Raw genomic sequence first — 13,211 nt, forward strand, 5'->3', positions numbered from 1 at the left:
CCTCTTCTCCTCTTCCTACTGGTTATACCTCTAGCTATACAGCCCAGCATACGATTTGCTTTCCCCACTGCCTGGTTGCACTGATGACTCATTTTAATCACTACCCCTAAATCCTTCTCTTCTGAAGTCTTTTCCAACACAGTACTGCCGATGTAATACTCGGATAGAGGATTCCTCCTTCCCAAGTGCATTATTTTAAATTTGGAAACATTGAACTTCAATTTCCAATGTTTGGACCACGTATCTAGCAAAGCTAAATCATTTTCCATATTACTGACATCTTCAGAAATATCAACCCTATTGCACACTTTTGTGTCGTCAGCAAACAGACAAACTTCACCTACCAAACCTTCTCCTATGTCACTATCCTTACCTACCAAACCTTCTCCTATGTCACTATCCTTACCTACCAAACCTTCTCCTATGTCACTATCCTTACCTACCAAACCTTCTCCAATGTCACTTACAAACATATCAAATAGAATAGGACCCAGAACAGACCCTTGTGGCACATCACTCTGTGGCACACCACTAATCTCTGCTCGGAATATTATATATTAACGACAACCCTCTGATATCTATCCTTCAGCCAACCACAAATCCACTGAACTATCCAGGGATTAAGTCCAATTTTCTCCAACTTCTCTATCAGCTCTTTATGGGTAACTTTATCAAAGGCTTTGTTGAAGTCCAGATAGGCGATATCCACGGCGCTACCTTCATCCAACACTTTTGTGACATAATCAAAGAAATCAATAAGATTAGTCTGACATGATCGGCCCTCAGTAAAGCCATGCTGCTTTGTATCCATCAAAACAGAGTCTGCAATGGATGTCTTCAGTGGTAGCATTACCCATATACTATAACGGCATTACATGACATTGGATGCCAATATAGCCGTTTGGTGATGGATGCCACTGTTGGGCATCTGTTGGTGCTTCTGTATACAGTAGCTGCTTAGCATAGATGCACTGCGCGTCTGTGCTGTTTATCTGTAAATGCCAGATGTGAACCTAATGCCAAAGACATAGCATTGGTTATGGCATCCAGTAAAGCGGTTTAGATAAACACAGCACCATGAACAGACAAGAACGCAGTGCAGAGGTAGCTCTGCTATGGTTAGTAGCCAGCAGTATGGGCAGTGGCAGGGAATTGCAAAACCACATCTGCACTGTACCGTGTATATCTAAACTACTAATTTAGAATGACTCTGACATTAGGTACAGAATGCTAGCAGATGCCAAAAGATCCTTTTATAAGGACGCTCAAAAAATGACACCTACATAAGTCAATGCAGTGGTAGTTTATTGAAAAATCCTGGACCCCTTTAAGATGTTGGGTTACACAATGTTCTGTAGCTATATCCCCTCTAGTGCATAAGTATGTTTGAGCCTTTAATGTCAGGGTGGGTAAGGAATTGCGATCACTCATTAGAGAGGTATTCCCACCTCAGCCTAACTCCCAGCCACTAGAGGTGAGTAGGAAGCCTAAAATTGCAAATAGCATAATTTACCTGCTTTAGCTAAGTCTGGAGAAGATCACTGGTACTACTTCCACCAACACCAGAATGGACCTTGGATTTACTCTGGAGTAGCATGTGAGTCGCATCGGGGTGCACCTCTTGTAATAGATACAATGCTTGGATAGCAAGTAGTAAAGAAAGCTGTGGGCACTCACCGATTTGTTGCGATGCTTGTTTATTTTATTACGGGCGAAATGGCCGTCATGAGAATGTTGTCTGTGTAGGATCGTGGCCTCTGCCGTCCCGTAAGATGTATGTATCCATTTTACCCATAATGAAATAAAGAGGAATCGCAACAAATCGGTGAGTGCCCGCAGCTTTCTTTACTACTTGCTATCTTATGCTATTTGCGTTACTCCTATTGACTTTAATAGATGTTGTCCAAACATCGTAGCCCCTTAGTAGTTTTTCATGTTGAGTTACTTGCCCTATTCAGCTGTTTTTGGCTACCTGACTACCTCCAATGGCCACAAATCGATAAGAGAGCCCCAATCTCAATTAGCGTGGGGGTCTCTGTGATGGAACCTGCACCTAGGGGACATTGGTATTATATCTTATGGACGTGTTCCAGATTGAATATGGTATAGCGGTAAACAATCATGCTAATTATGAGCTGCTACTGGTATGAGATATACCTAAAAACTTTGTCAGTGAAATTCCCAGAAATTTGTATAGTTGTGTTTTTATGTTTTGTATATAGAAAAATTACATGGTTTTCTACCATACATTCTTGTGGTTTTCAAAGCTTCCCCAAAACATGAAAATCTGTCCTATCAGGGCTCTGAAAACCCAGTTAAAAAGTGCAAGTGTAGCCATAGCATCTATACTCCGTATTCCATTCCTTTCGTCCGAGGTCCTACAGAGAAAAGGGCAGAAATCAATATTTCAAGCGATTTTAAGAAACTTTGTAATTGGGTTTATTAGGCAAATATGCCATTTATCTACATTTAAAAAGACTTTTCCCAGCCCCCCCCCCCCCCCTCCCTCCCTCTTTTCCATTCACTGCAAAATATCAGGAAATTGTGACTTGTTGCATCAGACACAACCTGTCTGTTCTATAGAGAGGGGAGGGGGGAGGAGGGACATCAGGGAGAGCAGAGAACAAATGATTACAAGCACAGAGCTGGGTGACAGCTGTATTCAGAGGTCAGAGAGGTCAGTGCTGACTTTCAGAGGAGATAGCCAGTCATGTAGTTGTAAATTAACTCTTTGTTGTCCTGTTTTGGTGTCTCATTTCCCTCTCTCCATAGGAGAACAGTGAAGACATGGGGGAGAGCTTCAAACTGCTTTTTCATGATAAAAATTCATTTTTCGGCTAATAAACCCAATTACTAAGTGTCTTAAAATCGCCTGTACTATTGATTTCAGCAAAAAAAAAAAATAATTTTAATGACGGTGACACTTTAAGTAATCTGCAGCCCTAATAGCTGTGTCTTACAGTTATCACACAACTGGGTCAGATTCCTATCTCAGAAAATGTTGCAATACAAGCTCCAGGATTATATGATATCATTGTTGTGGGCTCTGTCCTTATTAGAGGTGAGTGCAACTCGAACATGCTTATATTCAGTATTCAAATGCCAACCGATCAGACTCGAACTGTCGGCATTTGAATACCGATGGCTGAAGAAGTTGGATGCAGCCCTAGGGAGGTAGTCTTTATCAGGACTCCCTAGGGCTGAATCCAACTTTTTCAACCACTGTTATTGAAATACAGAACAATTGGATTTGAGCATGCTTGAATTGGAAGGTAGAAAAAGAATGATGGATGACCGTGTCCAACAGCAGTGCAGTAACATTTCGACTCAAATGAGACTTTGGTTCGTGGGTTGCCTGTGTATACTTTATAAGGATGGTCTGACCTGGAAATAGTTTATTACAAAGTAACAACTGCAACGTTCACTTAAGGCCCTATCACACAAGCGATTATCGGTCCGTTACGGCCAATAATTGCCAAAGGTGTCAATGGTGGATGTGGGAAACATATACTCTGTGTGTGTGTGTGTGTGTGTGTGTGTGTGTGTGTGTATGTATGTGTGTGTGTGTGTATATATAATATAATATATCTCAACAGATGTTTGATCTATTGCGTGCTGCAGCTGTTCTTGTGTTTATAATCACCTTTCTCTGAAGTGTCGGCACTTTTCCATCTTCTTGGCATCTTGGCTTCCTGTTGCATTAAGTGCTGTATTGTGCCAGAGCACACTCACTATGCCGCCCAGACATGACCCATGACATCATCATTCTACTGGCTCTTATTCTTCTTCATTTATGCCATAGGTATGTATGACAGATGGAGGAGGATGGATCAGAGCTAATATTTTATCAGTTTGGTTTTAGTTTGGGAAAAATCCAATATCGAAACATGTTCAGCTATTAATATAATTTAGAGAGCCGTCATGCTTTAAGGATGACAAAAGGAAATGAATAGTCTTTAATAGTCGGTGACTATGAACGGATTGTCAGCCTCACAATATGCAGTGTATACAGCTATGATGTGTATATGTGCCGGGCTTGTATGATTGCTGATGACTCTGTACCCATAGTAACAATGATGAAAAATTCTTTATACGTATATAATCTCCTAATTTATCAGGAGAGTAAATCTTTTCTGATTACCATGGAATATTTCCCAGAATCATTCCATTGCTGGGCACAAGGTGGTTAGTGTACAATCTTTATTCCCTTGTCTTGCTGATCCTGCACCTTCATGTTTATGCATCAGTGACATTCTGGATTATTCACGTCGCTAATGATAACTCTGTGACGCTTCTATCTTTGGATCAGGAAGTATTTTGTTTTATTAATTGCCTTTTACTTTTTATGCTGTTAACATTTCTTTGATTTATTTAGTGACAGCACTGTACAGAACTAGTCATTACATCGGTCACTGTCCCCATTGGGGCTCACAAGCTAAAAAAAAAACTACCGGTGTGATGGGGAAAACCCACACAAACAGATGTTGCTCTCAGTGAGGTTTGATCCCAGGACACCACTTAGTACTAAGTTTGTGTTGTCTGTCTGTTTAATTCAGGGATGGGGAACCTTCGGCCCTCCAGCCGTTGCAAAACTACAATTCCCATTATGCCTGAACAGCCTTCGGCTTTCCAGGCATGATGGGTATTGTAGTTTTGCAACAGCTGGAGACTGGAGGGGAACTACAAATGGCTGGATCCCATAGCAAACTTTTGATTGGGCCCCCCCCTTGCTAACTGACCACTAAGTCGTCAAGTTTAGTCAAAACTGCAAGGGCTTGTCAGGAGTGCTTGCAGTTAAAGGGGCATTGGCAGAACCTGGGAGGCCCACTTGGCCACCTAATGCTGTAAATGATAACCGCTCAGGGGGCCCAGTGTATTGCAGGAGCAGGTAACAGGGCCCCCTGATGCAGTGGGCCCAATAGCAGCTGCTATGGCTGCTACAGTGGTAGTTACTCCCCTGGCCGGAAGGCTGAAGGTTCCCCATCTCTGGTTTTATTTATCCTGTGAAGATGATATAAGACAAGAAGACCTCCAACTCCATTACGATTTTCTTACCCTTCTGCGATCTGTTATCACCGTGGAACGATATGAAATGTCATGTTCATATAGAATATTTATCATCTCTTTATTTTATTATTTTTTAAGGACATCTTGTAATTAAAAAGTAATTTGCACCTATATAAAATGTTATTGGATACCTAAAGTGCTTTGATTTACATTTTCCTCCCAGTAGAAGTGCAGAAATGCATAATACCAACGTTGGAATATATATATTATTTTTCTTTTTGTTAATTATACATAAGTGCATACTATAGCTTGGAATTACCTGGAAATGATTAGGACCAGCATTTAAAGGGGAACTATCAGCAGGTTAGACTTATCTAACCTGCTGATAGCCCCCTAATGCGCATGGGGCGCCGAGGAAGAAGGTATGTCTCCTACCTTTCTCCTCGTCGCTGTTCCTGTGCTGTTAGCAGTTTAATCTACAGCTTCGAGCACTGTTAGGAGCACTGCCATGCCCCCATCACGCACGCCGGTCTGGCCCACATTGATTATCATTAGAAGGAGTGGACGGGCTAGGTGCGATTGGGGTGGGGCAGTGCGCCTAATTGTGCTCCAGACCGAAGATTACACTGCTAAGGTAACAGGAAGGTAAGAGACATTCATGCGCATTAGGGGGCCAACAGCAGGTTAGATTGGTCTAACCTTCTGAAAGTTCCCATTTAAGAATACAGTGTTATTGCGTGAGGTATAGCAGATCAACACAATGGCCGAGATTTACTGAACAGAAAGCCTGTTATGTGTTTTTATTTTTTTAATTCCTATTTTTAGTATGTTCAGAATTTTCCTGGTATATCATGTGTTGAGATGAGCGAACCTCGAGCATGCTTGAGTCCATCCGAACCCGAACTTCCGGCATTTGATTAGCGTTGGCGGCTGAAGTTGGATAAAGCCCTAAGGCTATGTTGAAAACATGGATATAGTCATTGGCTGTATCCATGTTTTCCAGACAACCTTAGAGCTTTATCCAAGTTCAGCAGCCCCCGCTAATCAAATGCCGAAAGTTCGGGTTCGGATGGACTCGAACCCGGTTCGCTCATCTATAATCATGTGTTTATATTGGGCTTATTCTTGATTTTGCACTAACAAAGAAGCTCGGCAACCCAAAAAACGGATGACTTTTTTTTTCTCCAGGTGTCTGATCATATTTACTAAGGGTTTTCCTACAGTTCTATTGTGCATGTACTTTTCACCTAGCTGACCAACATGAAAACTGAATCCTAAAAAATTTGTGATGTGATTGGTGCAAGTACAAAGTCACATGGGAACAACCATCCGAATAAACTAAGGGCAGTCTAAATCTAGCAGGAGAAGCAACTAAATCCTAATGTGTAGGGATTTTGGAAACCTAACAATGTTAGTAAATCTGGACCAGTATGTATGTGGATGTAGGCACTTTCAGTTTGTGTTCTATTTAAATTGAAAATTTTCTATTGTTGTCATACTATCAAAAATACTTATTCTATAAAATACATGTAACCATTTTTTTTACACAATATATAAATATATGTAGATATCTTGCAAAGGCAGATACTCCGATACTGTATAGTTGATTCCTGCAAGCAGTCTTCCTCTGTAGTGACTCAGAGCGTCTCTTGTTTACGCCGTACAGCTAAGATCCTATCTGCTTAAGTGACATTTCATAAGACATTTTTAAAGACCTGACCTGCTACATTTGGCTTTCTCACAGAGAAGTTATACAAGCAATCAGTCCTTGTGGACTTATAAGTTGTCAAAAGTAAATACCCACTTTTAAAAAGAAAAAAAAAAATTGAACATCTACATTTGAGTATCGTTGGCTTCACCAGTCTCTGGAATCTCTGTGACCGTAAAGGCAGGGTTGTCATAGCCCTCCTTAAGCTTCGCTTTGGTTTCCCTCTCATTATAGAGGCAATATGCACAATGTGGAGTCTCCACCTCGACAGTCTTGTTGAAGTTACTGAAGTCTACACGATACTTTCCTTCCTTTGTCTTTGACACAATTGGAGCAAATCGAAATCCCCAAAGCACCTCTTCAGGAATGTAAGATGTACGGACCTGACAAGTAGCACTTGTTGCCTCCACTGTGCCGTCTAAAAAGACCACAAGCTCAAAATCATGTTGTACTACAGTCTCTGCCGACATCTCGAAGAAAGGGCTGTTTTTATCAATAATATGGTAGATCGTCAACGGAGACACAAAGAAAAGGTTCTCATTTCCAGCATCCACTATGAATTCAATGTTAACTTGATCCAGAATGATGGTCTCTCCTTCTGGCGTGAGCGTTGTTTTTAGCAGTTTTCCATAAATGTGACTCCCTATTAGAAGGCTCTTCCGTAGATTTGCCACTCGAATGAGGAGACAAAGCTTTCCTCCTCTCTTACTTACAACAGCGTTCTTGCTGAAAGTTATAGTCTTGCCTCTCTTTTTGGGTCTTGATATTTTAGCTAGGATGGCTCCACACATGAAAGAGTTAATAATAACCCCCAAAATCGACTGAGCAATCAGCAGGAATATAGCCGTACCGCACTGCTCAGTTACGCAACGGAATCCGTAACCAATGGTCACTTGGGTTTCCAAGGAGAAGAGAAAGGAAGAAGTCAACCCGTTAATATTTTCAACGCATGGGGTATGGTTCATGGGGGGATCAAATTCTGGAAGGTCTTTATGTAAGTAGGCGACTGCGTACCACAGCAAACCGAACAAGAACCAGCTTCCCAGAAATGCGGAAATAAAGACAAACATCTTGTACCTCCATTTCAAGTCCAGAATAGTGGTCCAAATGTCAGCCAGGAAAGCCACCCTAGATTGTTCTTCTACATTCCCAAACTCGATGTTGCATCTCCCATCTTTGGACACCAGCCTCGCCCGTCGACGCTTGCTTTCCTTGATGTGGATGTTCAGTTTGTTTCTCAGGTAGGACAGCATTCTGGCATAGAGTAAACTCCACCTGCAAAGTAAAAGACAATATTGGTCTGATAAATTGTCACTTGAAGACAGCACCGCAGCGTGTGTTGGATCAGCAATTACTTCATGCAATATATAAGCCTCTGGGATACATGCCAGAGGAAAAAAAAAAGGTGTTGGGAATTGCTGCTCTTCCTGTTTATCCAGAGAACATTTGAATAAGCATCAGTAATCTTTCCCTTTTGGGATGGTATCTTACCTTACTGGATCTCCATTGTATGTTAAAAGTATAACGTCTTCCCTAGCATAATGATAGGTTTCTTGTAGTTTATCAGTTTCCTTGTAGAGTTTGCAATTCTGGACTTAGTGATGCAGTCAGTTCTAAGATCAGTTCTTAAGTTATATTTTTACTTCTCCATGTGGACTGGGCATCGGGGAGGGCCCAATAAAACCCTTTGGATAAACGTTTACTGTACATCTGAATGATTGTTGAGACAGGTTAATGGTTATTTTAGTAAGTCTGGCGTGTATTTGTGGAATGGAGTCTTTTGCTTACATAACACTTATTATTCGTCTGAATGGTTATCCTGTCTGTGATCTGAGAAGTAACTCTCCAGGTAAAAGGGAGAAGATGACAAGGGATCACGTTTTACTAAAACCACTCCATAAGGTTAACCTGTGAAAGCTTTTCCAATGGCAGATAATTTACTGCTGTGACTACTCTCCTGTCTATGTTGGCCATCTACTCTAGATTCTCCTCTAGATTATTTGACAGATCCTTAAATAGACCTTTGTTAAATTTAGATTAACTAGTTAGCTCACATGAAGCATTTTCCCCATAATTACATTTAAACAGAAGGCACGAGCTTGGCATTTCCACCAGTACTTCTGGTTTTCTTATCGCAATGGCGTATAATGATAAATATGCACCCAGTTCAGCAATGCCATAGGTTGCATTTTTGTACCCCTCCCGAAGCCAAGAAAATAACCTCATGTTGTTACAGATGGTCATGTTTTACTATCTTATAATTTTTCCTAAAATTAAGACTTCCCTAAATAGACACCTCAACCCCTTAGAGGAAAACGCCTCCCTGCAGCCGCGTACCTCATCTCTCCTTTGCCGGTCGTCTTTTCTTAGTCATGTAGAGAAAATCCTGGCACTCAACAATAATTTCCTTTCATTTAGTCAGTGCAGATGCATCAACCGTTACCATCATTACGCATTTTGGCCTGGCCTTTATCAGCTTAGCTACATTAGGTACACTGAATAAATTAAAGAAAATTATTTGTGAGTGCCAGGATTATCTCTGTGTTTCTGGTTTCCCCACAACAAGCACCATCAACCAACAGAGTGCCATCCTTCTACTACTTCTTTTCTAAGGGTCCTTTTACACACACAGATATCTAACACGTTATCTGACAGATTTTCAAAGCCAAAGCCAGGAACAGACTATGAGCAGGGAACAAGTCATATTGGAAAGACTGAGATTTCTTTTCTTTCCTGGCTTTGGCTTCAAAAACCCATTAGATAAATCTGTATGTGTAAAAGGACCCTTAGGGCCCTATTACACGGGGCGATTATTGTGCGAAAAATTATATATTATATTGTTTGAATTTAAACAATAACAATCGAAAAATCATTCGTATGTCGTTTATCGTTGATTCAGATCTGAACCTAAAATTATCGCTAATCGTTCGCTGTAATTCCGCATTTTTTCGCTAATCGTTCAGTGTAATTGCATATGGTTCATTGTTTTGCTGAGATCAGAAGGAATAAACTATCATAGTAACGATCGCAATAACGATCGTAACTTACAACTATTCTATGTAATATGGTGAACAATTTCAGGTTAACGATAAACAATCTCGTTTGCGATAAACAAGGAACGCCCCCAGTGCTCCTAATGCTGGGTTTGCACGGAACGATTATCGTGCGAGTTTGCACGATAACGGTCAAATTCGAACGATAATCGTACGTGTAAACGCAGCGAATGATCAACGATTGATCTTTCAGCAGGTTCTCAAATCGTCGTTGATCGTTCGCAAAAAATTCGCACATCGTTCCATGTGAACAGTCATTCACAGATTTAACCAATGTGTGAGATAGGCTTTAAGCGATCGCAAAACGAATTTCCGTACGATATATCGTACCATCTAAACGCTGATCGTTATGGTCGTATGCACAAACCTGCTCATAGTTTCCCTTTAATGACACAGCCTATTTTGGCTTTAATGACCAGGCCATTTTTCATTTTTGCATCTTAGCTTTTTTTCTCTTGCCTTCTAAGTGTCATAGCGCTTTTATTTTTCCACCTACAGGGCTGGTTGGGCCATCATTTTTTTTTTTTTTTTTTGTTCCAGAATCTCTAGTTTTTATTATCGCATGAATTCTAAACAAAAAGGCTTAGTAAATCCGGCAGAGTGCATGGGGGGGGATTAATATTAGACCAGTGCACCGATCTTGATACTTTTCCCTCCTTGTGTTGCATCTAGTATGAATGTTTCAGTCTGTCTCGTGAAACTGTCTATACTTTTAAAAGTTGATTTTTAATCCCACAGCAAAGGTGAACATACTGGAGGCCATATGTTATCAAGGAGAAACTGAGAAACTTGTGACACAGTTTTCACCGGTTTCCTCTAGTGAGCAAGCATAGAGTACGGTTGTCACTGTGTTACATTTAAAGGAGTTAACAAAAAAAATCTTTTAAATCAGTGGTTGCCAGAAAGTGCCAGAGATTTGCAATATACTTCTATTAAAAATCTCAAATCTTCCAGTACTTATCAGCTGCTGTATGTCCTGCTGAAAGTGGTGTTTTCTTTCCAGTTTGGAGAGCAGGAGAGGTTTTCTATAGGAAAATGATAGAGGTGGCAGCAGAGAGCACTGTGTCAGACTGGAGAGAATACACCACTTCCTGCAGGACATACAGCAGCTGATAAGTACTGGAAGACGTCAGACTTTTTAATAGGAGTAAGCTACAAATCTTTGGCAATTTCTGAACAACCCTTTTAAGTGAGTACCAGACACAGCCTATGGATAACCCTGGTGCTCTTTGGCTTTTCAGGTCCCAGACAATCTCTGTGCCATGTACAGAAGTCTTCATACCTTGATTTAACTATATCTTGTAATCTATTGCATGGACAAGGTCAAACTTACTAAAAAGCCTAATGATTAACCTTGTATTACTGTCATCAGACCATTTAGAGAACAGTATTCCCTATACGCTTTGTGGTAACAACATTGCTGAATCGGTCATTTAACTTTTTAAAAATAAACAGGTTTGCAATATAAAACAAAGTTTCCTAAACACTTATGTGAAACCTTTTACTTACCTTCTCCCCCTGTGCCCACATTCCTCTATGCACCATAGACCTTACAGTCTATATAATTGATAAGATCGGCATAATTTTTAGAGACTGGGTCCCGGCGTCCTGCTCTTCCGCCCAGCCAATCGGTGGCTGTGGCTGGGCAACACACTGGTTGGCGGGGAGAGCAGGATGCCGGGACCCCGTGCAGTGAGGAGAGGTAATGTGTATATACACAGTGGAGCGGGAGCAGAAGGGGTTAAGGGGGCGGCAGAATTACATACTCGCAGCAGTCTTTCAGACCGCTGCGTGTATGTAGTGACAGGGAACTGCCAGGACCTGCCTGACTCGCAGCGAGATTTACTCTGCAATTCGGTAGGTGTGAAGGCACCCTTAAACTTTCAATGTAATTCCACATCTTTCGCTCTCTTGCTGGGATCAGATTTAGTAACTATCATAACTAACGACTATCTTTCTGTGTAATATGGTGAACGATTTCAGGTAGCTCTAGTTTCCGATCGTTTATCGTTAATCATTTAAAATCACTTCATCTAATAGGACCCTAAAGGTCCCCATACACTTTCAATAGTTGATGGCTGAACGCGGTTTATGGGGCTCTCCTGGGGAGCGAGTGTGATGGAAAATCAGTCTTCCCCTTTGTGCTGCTTACCCCTCCCCATAGAGAGCAGAGGAACTCTGTCATGCCAAACTGGGGATTCATATATGGGGATTCATATAAAACCGAGACAGAGTTCCTGTCTCGGCCAGAGATGTCAGCAGAGAGCACTTTCAGACTGAAAATAAAACATTTCCCGGCAGAACATTCAGAAGCTAATAAGTATTGGAAGACTTGAGATTTTTTTTATAGAAGTAAATTACAAATCTATATAACTTTCTGACAACAGTTGATTTAAAAGAAAAAGATTTTCGCTGGACAACCCCTTTAAGAGAACGCTGTCTGTCTAACCATCTGTTCACTTGATTCCATTCATTCAGATAGTCAATCATAGATGGTTGGCATAACATAGAGCCCAGGTAGGATGGTAAACAGAGATGAGGGAGGAGATGCAGGAAGGTGCAGCTCCAAACTTCAACATGTAGAAAGGCTGCTGTACACCTTCCAATATCTCTTTAAATGGTTTATTTCACAGTATAATGATAAATCACAAAATAATGATAAAGTGCATCTGTTGTGGCGAACCATTTCATTCTCAACACAAGATTATGTCAAGCAAAGTGCATAGGATACACTCAGTATATATGGGTACATATATCAATCTCTATCTCATGAGGTCTTTAACCCCTTAGCAACCCATGACGTATCTGATACGTCATGGTGCCGCGGGGGGTGTTCAGAGCGGCGCTGATCCCGGCTGACATGTCAGCCAGGCAGTGCCTCTATTAGCCGGCGCGGGTCCCGCGCCGGCTAATTAAGCCTCTTAAGTGCACTTAGAGGCTTTGATTCGTGCATCCCTGGTGTATAGTGGGACGGATCTCCCCCCACAATGCGATCGCGCGGGGGAGATCCGTTCTTCTGCCTGTGCCGAGCCTTGCTATACTAAACACTCGGATTAGGGTCGGGGGTCCAGCAGGGTCTGATTTTAACTGATAGGAAGCCCGGAGTGGAGCAGCCAATGAAATCCGGCCGGGGCGGGGCTTGCCTGGGAGCTGTGTGCGCGCACCCAGTGAGGTCCCTTTGCGGTATGGGATTTAGTCACTACCCTATTGATACACATAAATTGGGTGTGGGAAACAATCTGCAATTAGAGAGATGAGTATTGTGGAAATACAGAGACATGTACTCTGAGACTCAAGGAAGTAAGTACAAGTCTAACATATAATTTAGGAATGTGTAGACTGATCATTCATAGATATGTATCGGAGTCTACACTAAATTCTGTCACGTGTAGTTTATAACAATCGAGCAAAATACCTTAAACTGAACATCCATAAAAGTGTGT

The 13,211-nt window shown here is 41.4% G+C and overlaps 2 protein-coding genes across 2 annotated transcripts in view; one reads left to right on the forward strand and one right to left on the reverse strand.

Moving 5' to 3' along the window:
• The window catches only part of KCNJ5 (potassium inwardly rectifying channel subfamily J member 5), a 72,691-nt gene that overhangs the window by 19,549 nt on the left and 39,931 nt on the right, over window positions 1–13,211 (forward strand). The gene's annotated exons all lie outside the window — the stretch shown is intronic.
• Window positions 6,812–7,984, reverse strand: KCNJ1 (potassium inwardly rectifying channel subfamily J member 1). Its single transcript, XM_069947733.1, has one exon. It carries the CDS (start codon window positions 7,966–7,968, stop codon window positions 6,841–6,843), a length of 1,128 nt encoding a protein of 375 aa, XP_069803834.1. The 5' UTR covers window positions 7,969–7,984; the 3' UTR covers window positions 6,812–6,840.

This window comes from Dendropsophus ebraccatus, chromosome 12 (assembly GCF_027789765.1).
Source record: "Dendropsophus ebraccatus isolate aDenEbr1 chromosome 12, aDenEbr1.pat, whole genome shotgun sequence".
In the NCBI taxonomy this organism is placed as follows: domain Eukaryota; kingdom Metazoa; phylum Chordata; class Amphibia; order Anura; family Hylidae; genus Dendropsophus; species Dendropsophus ebraccatus.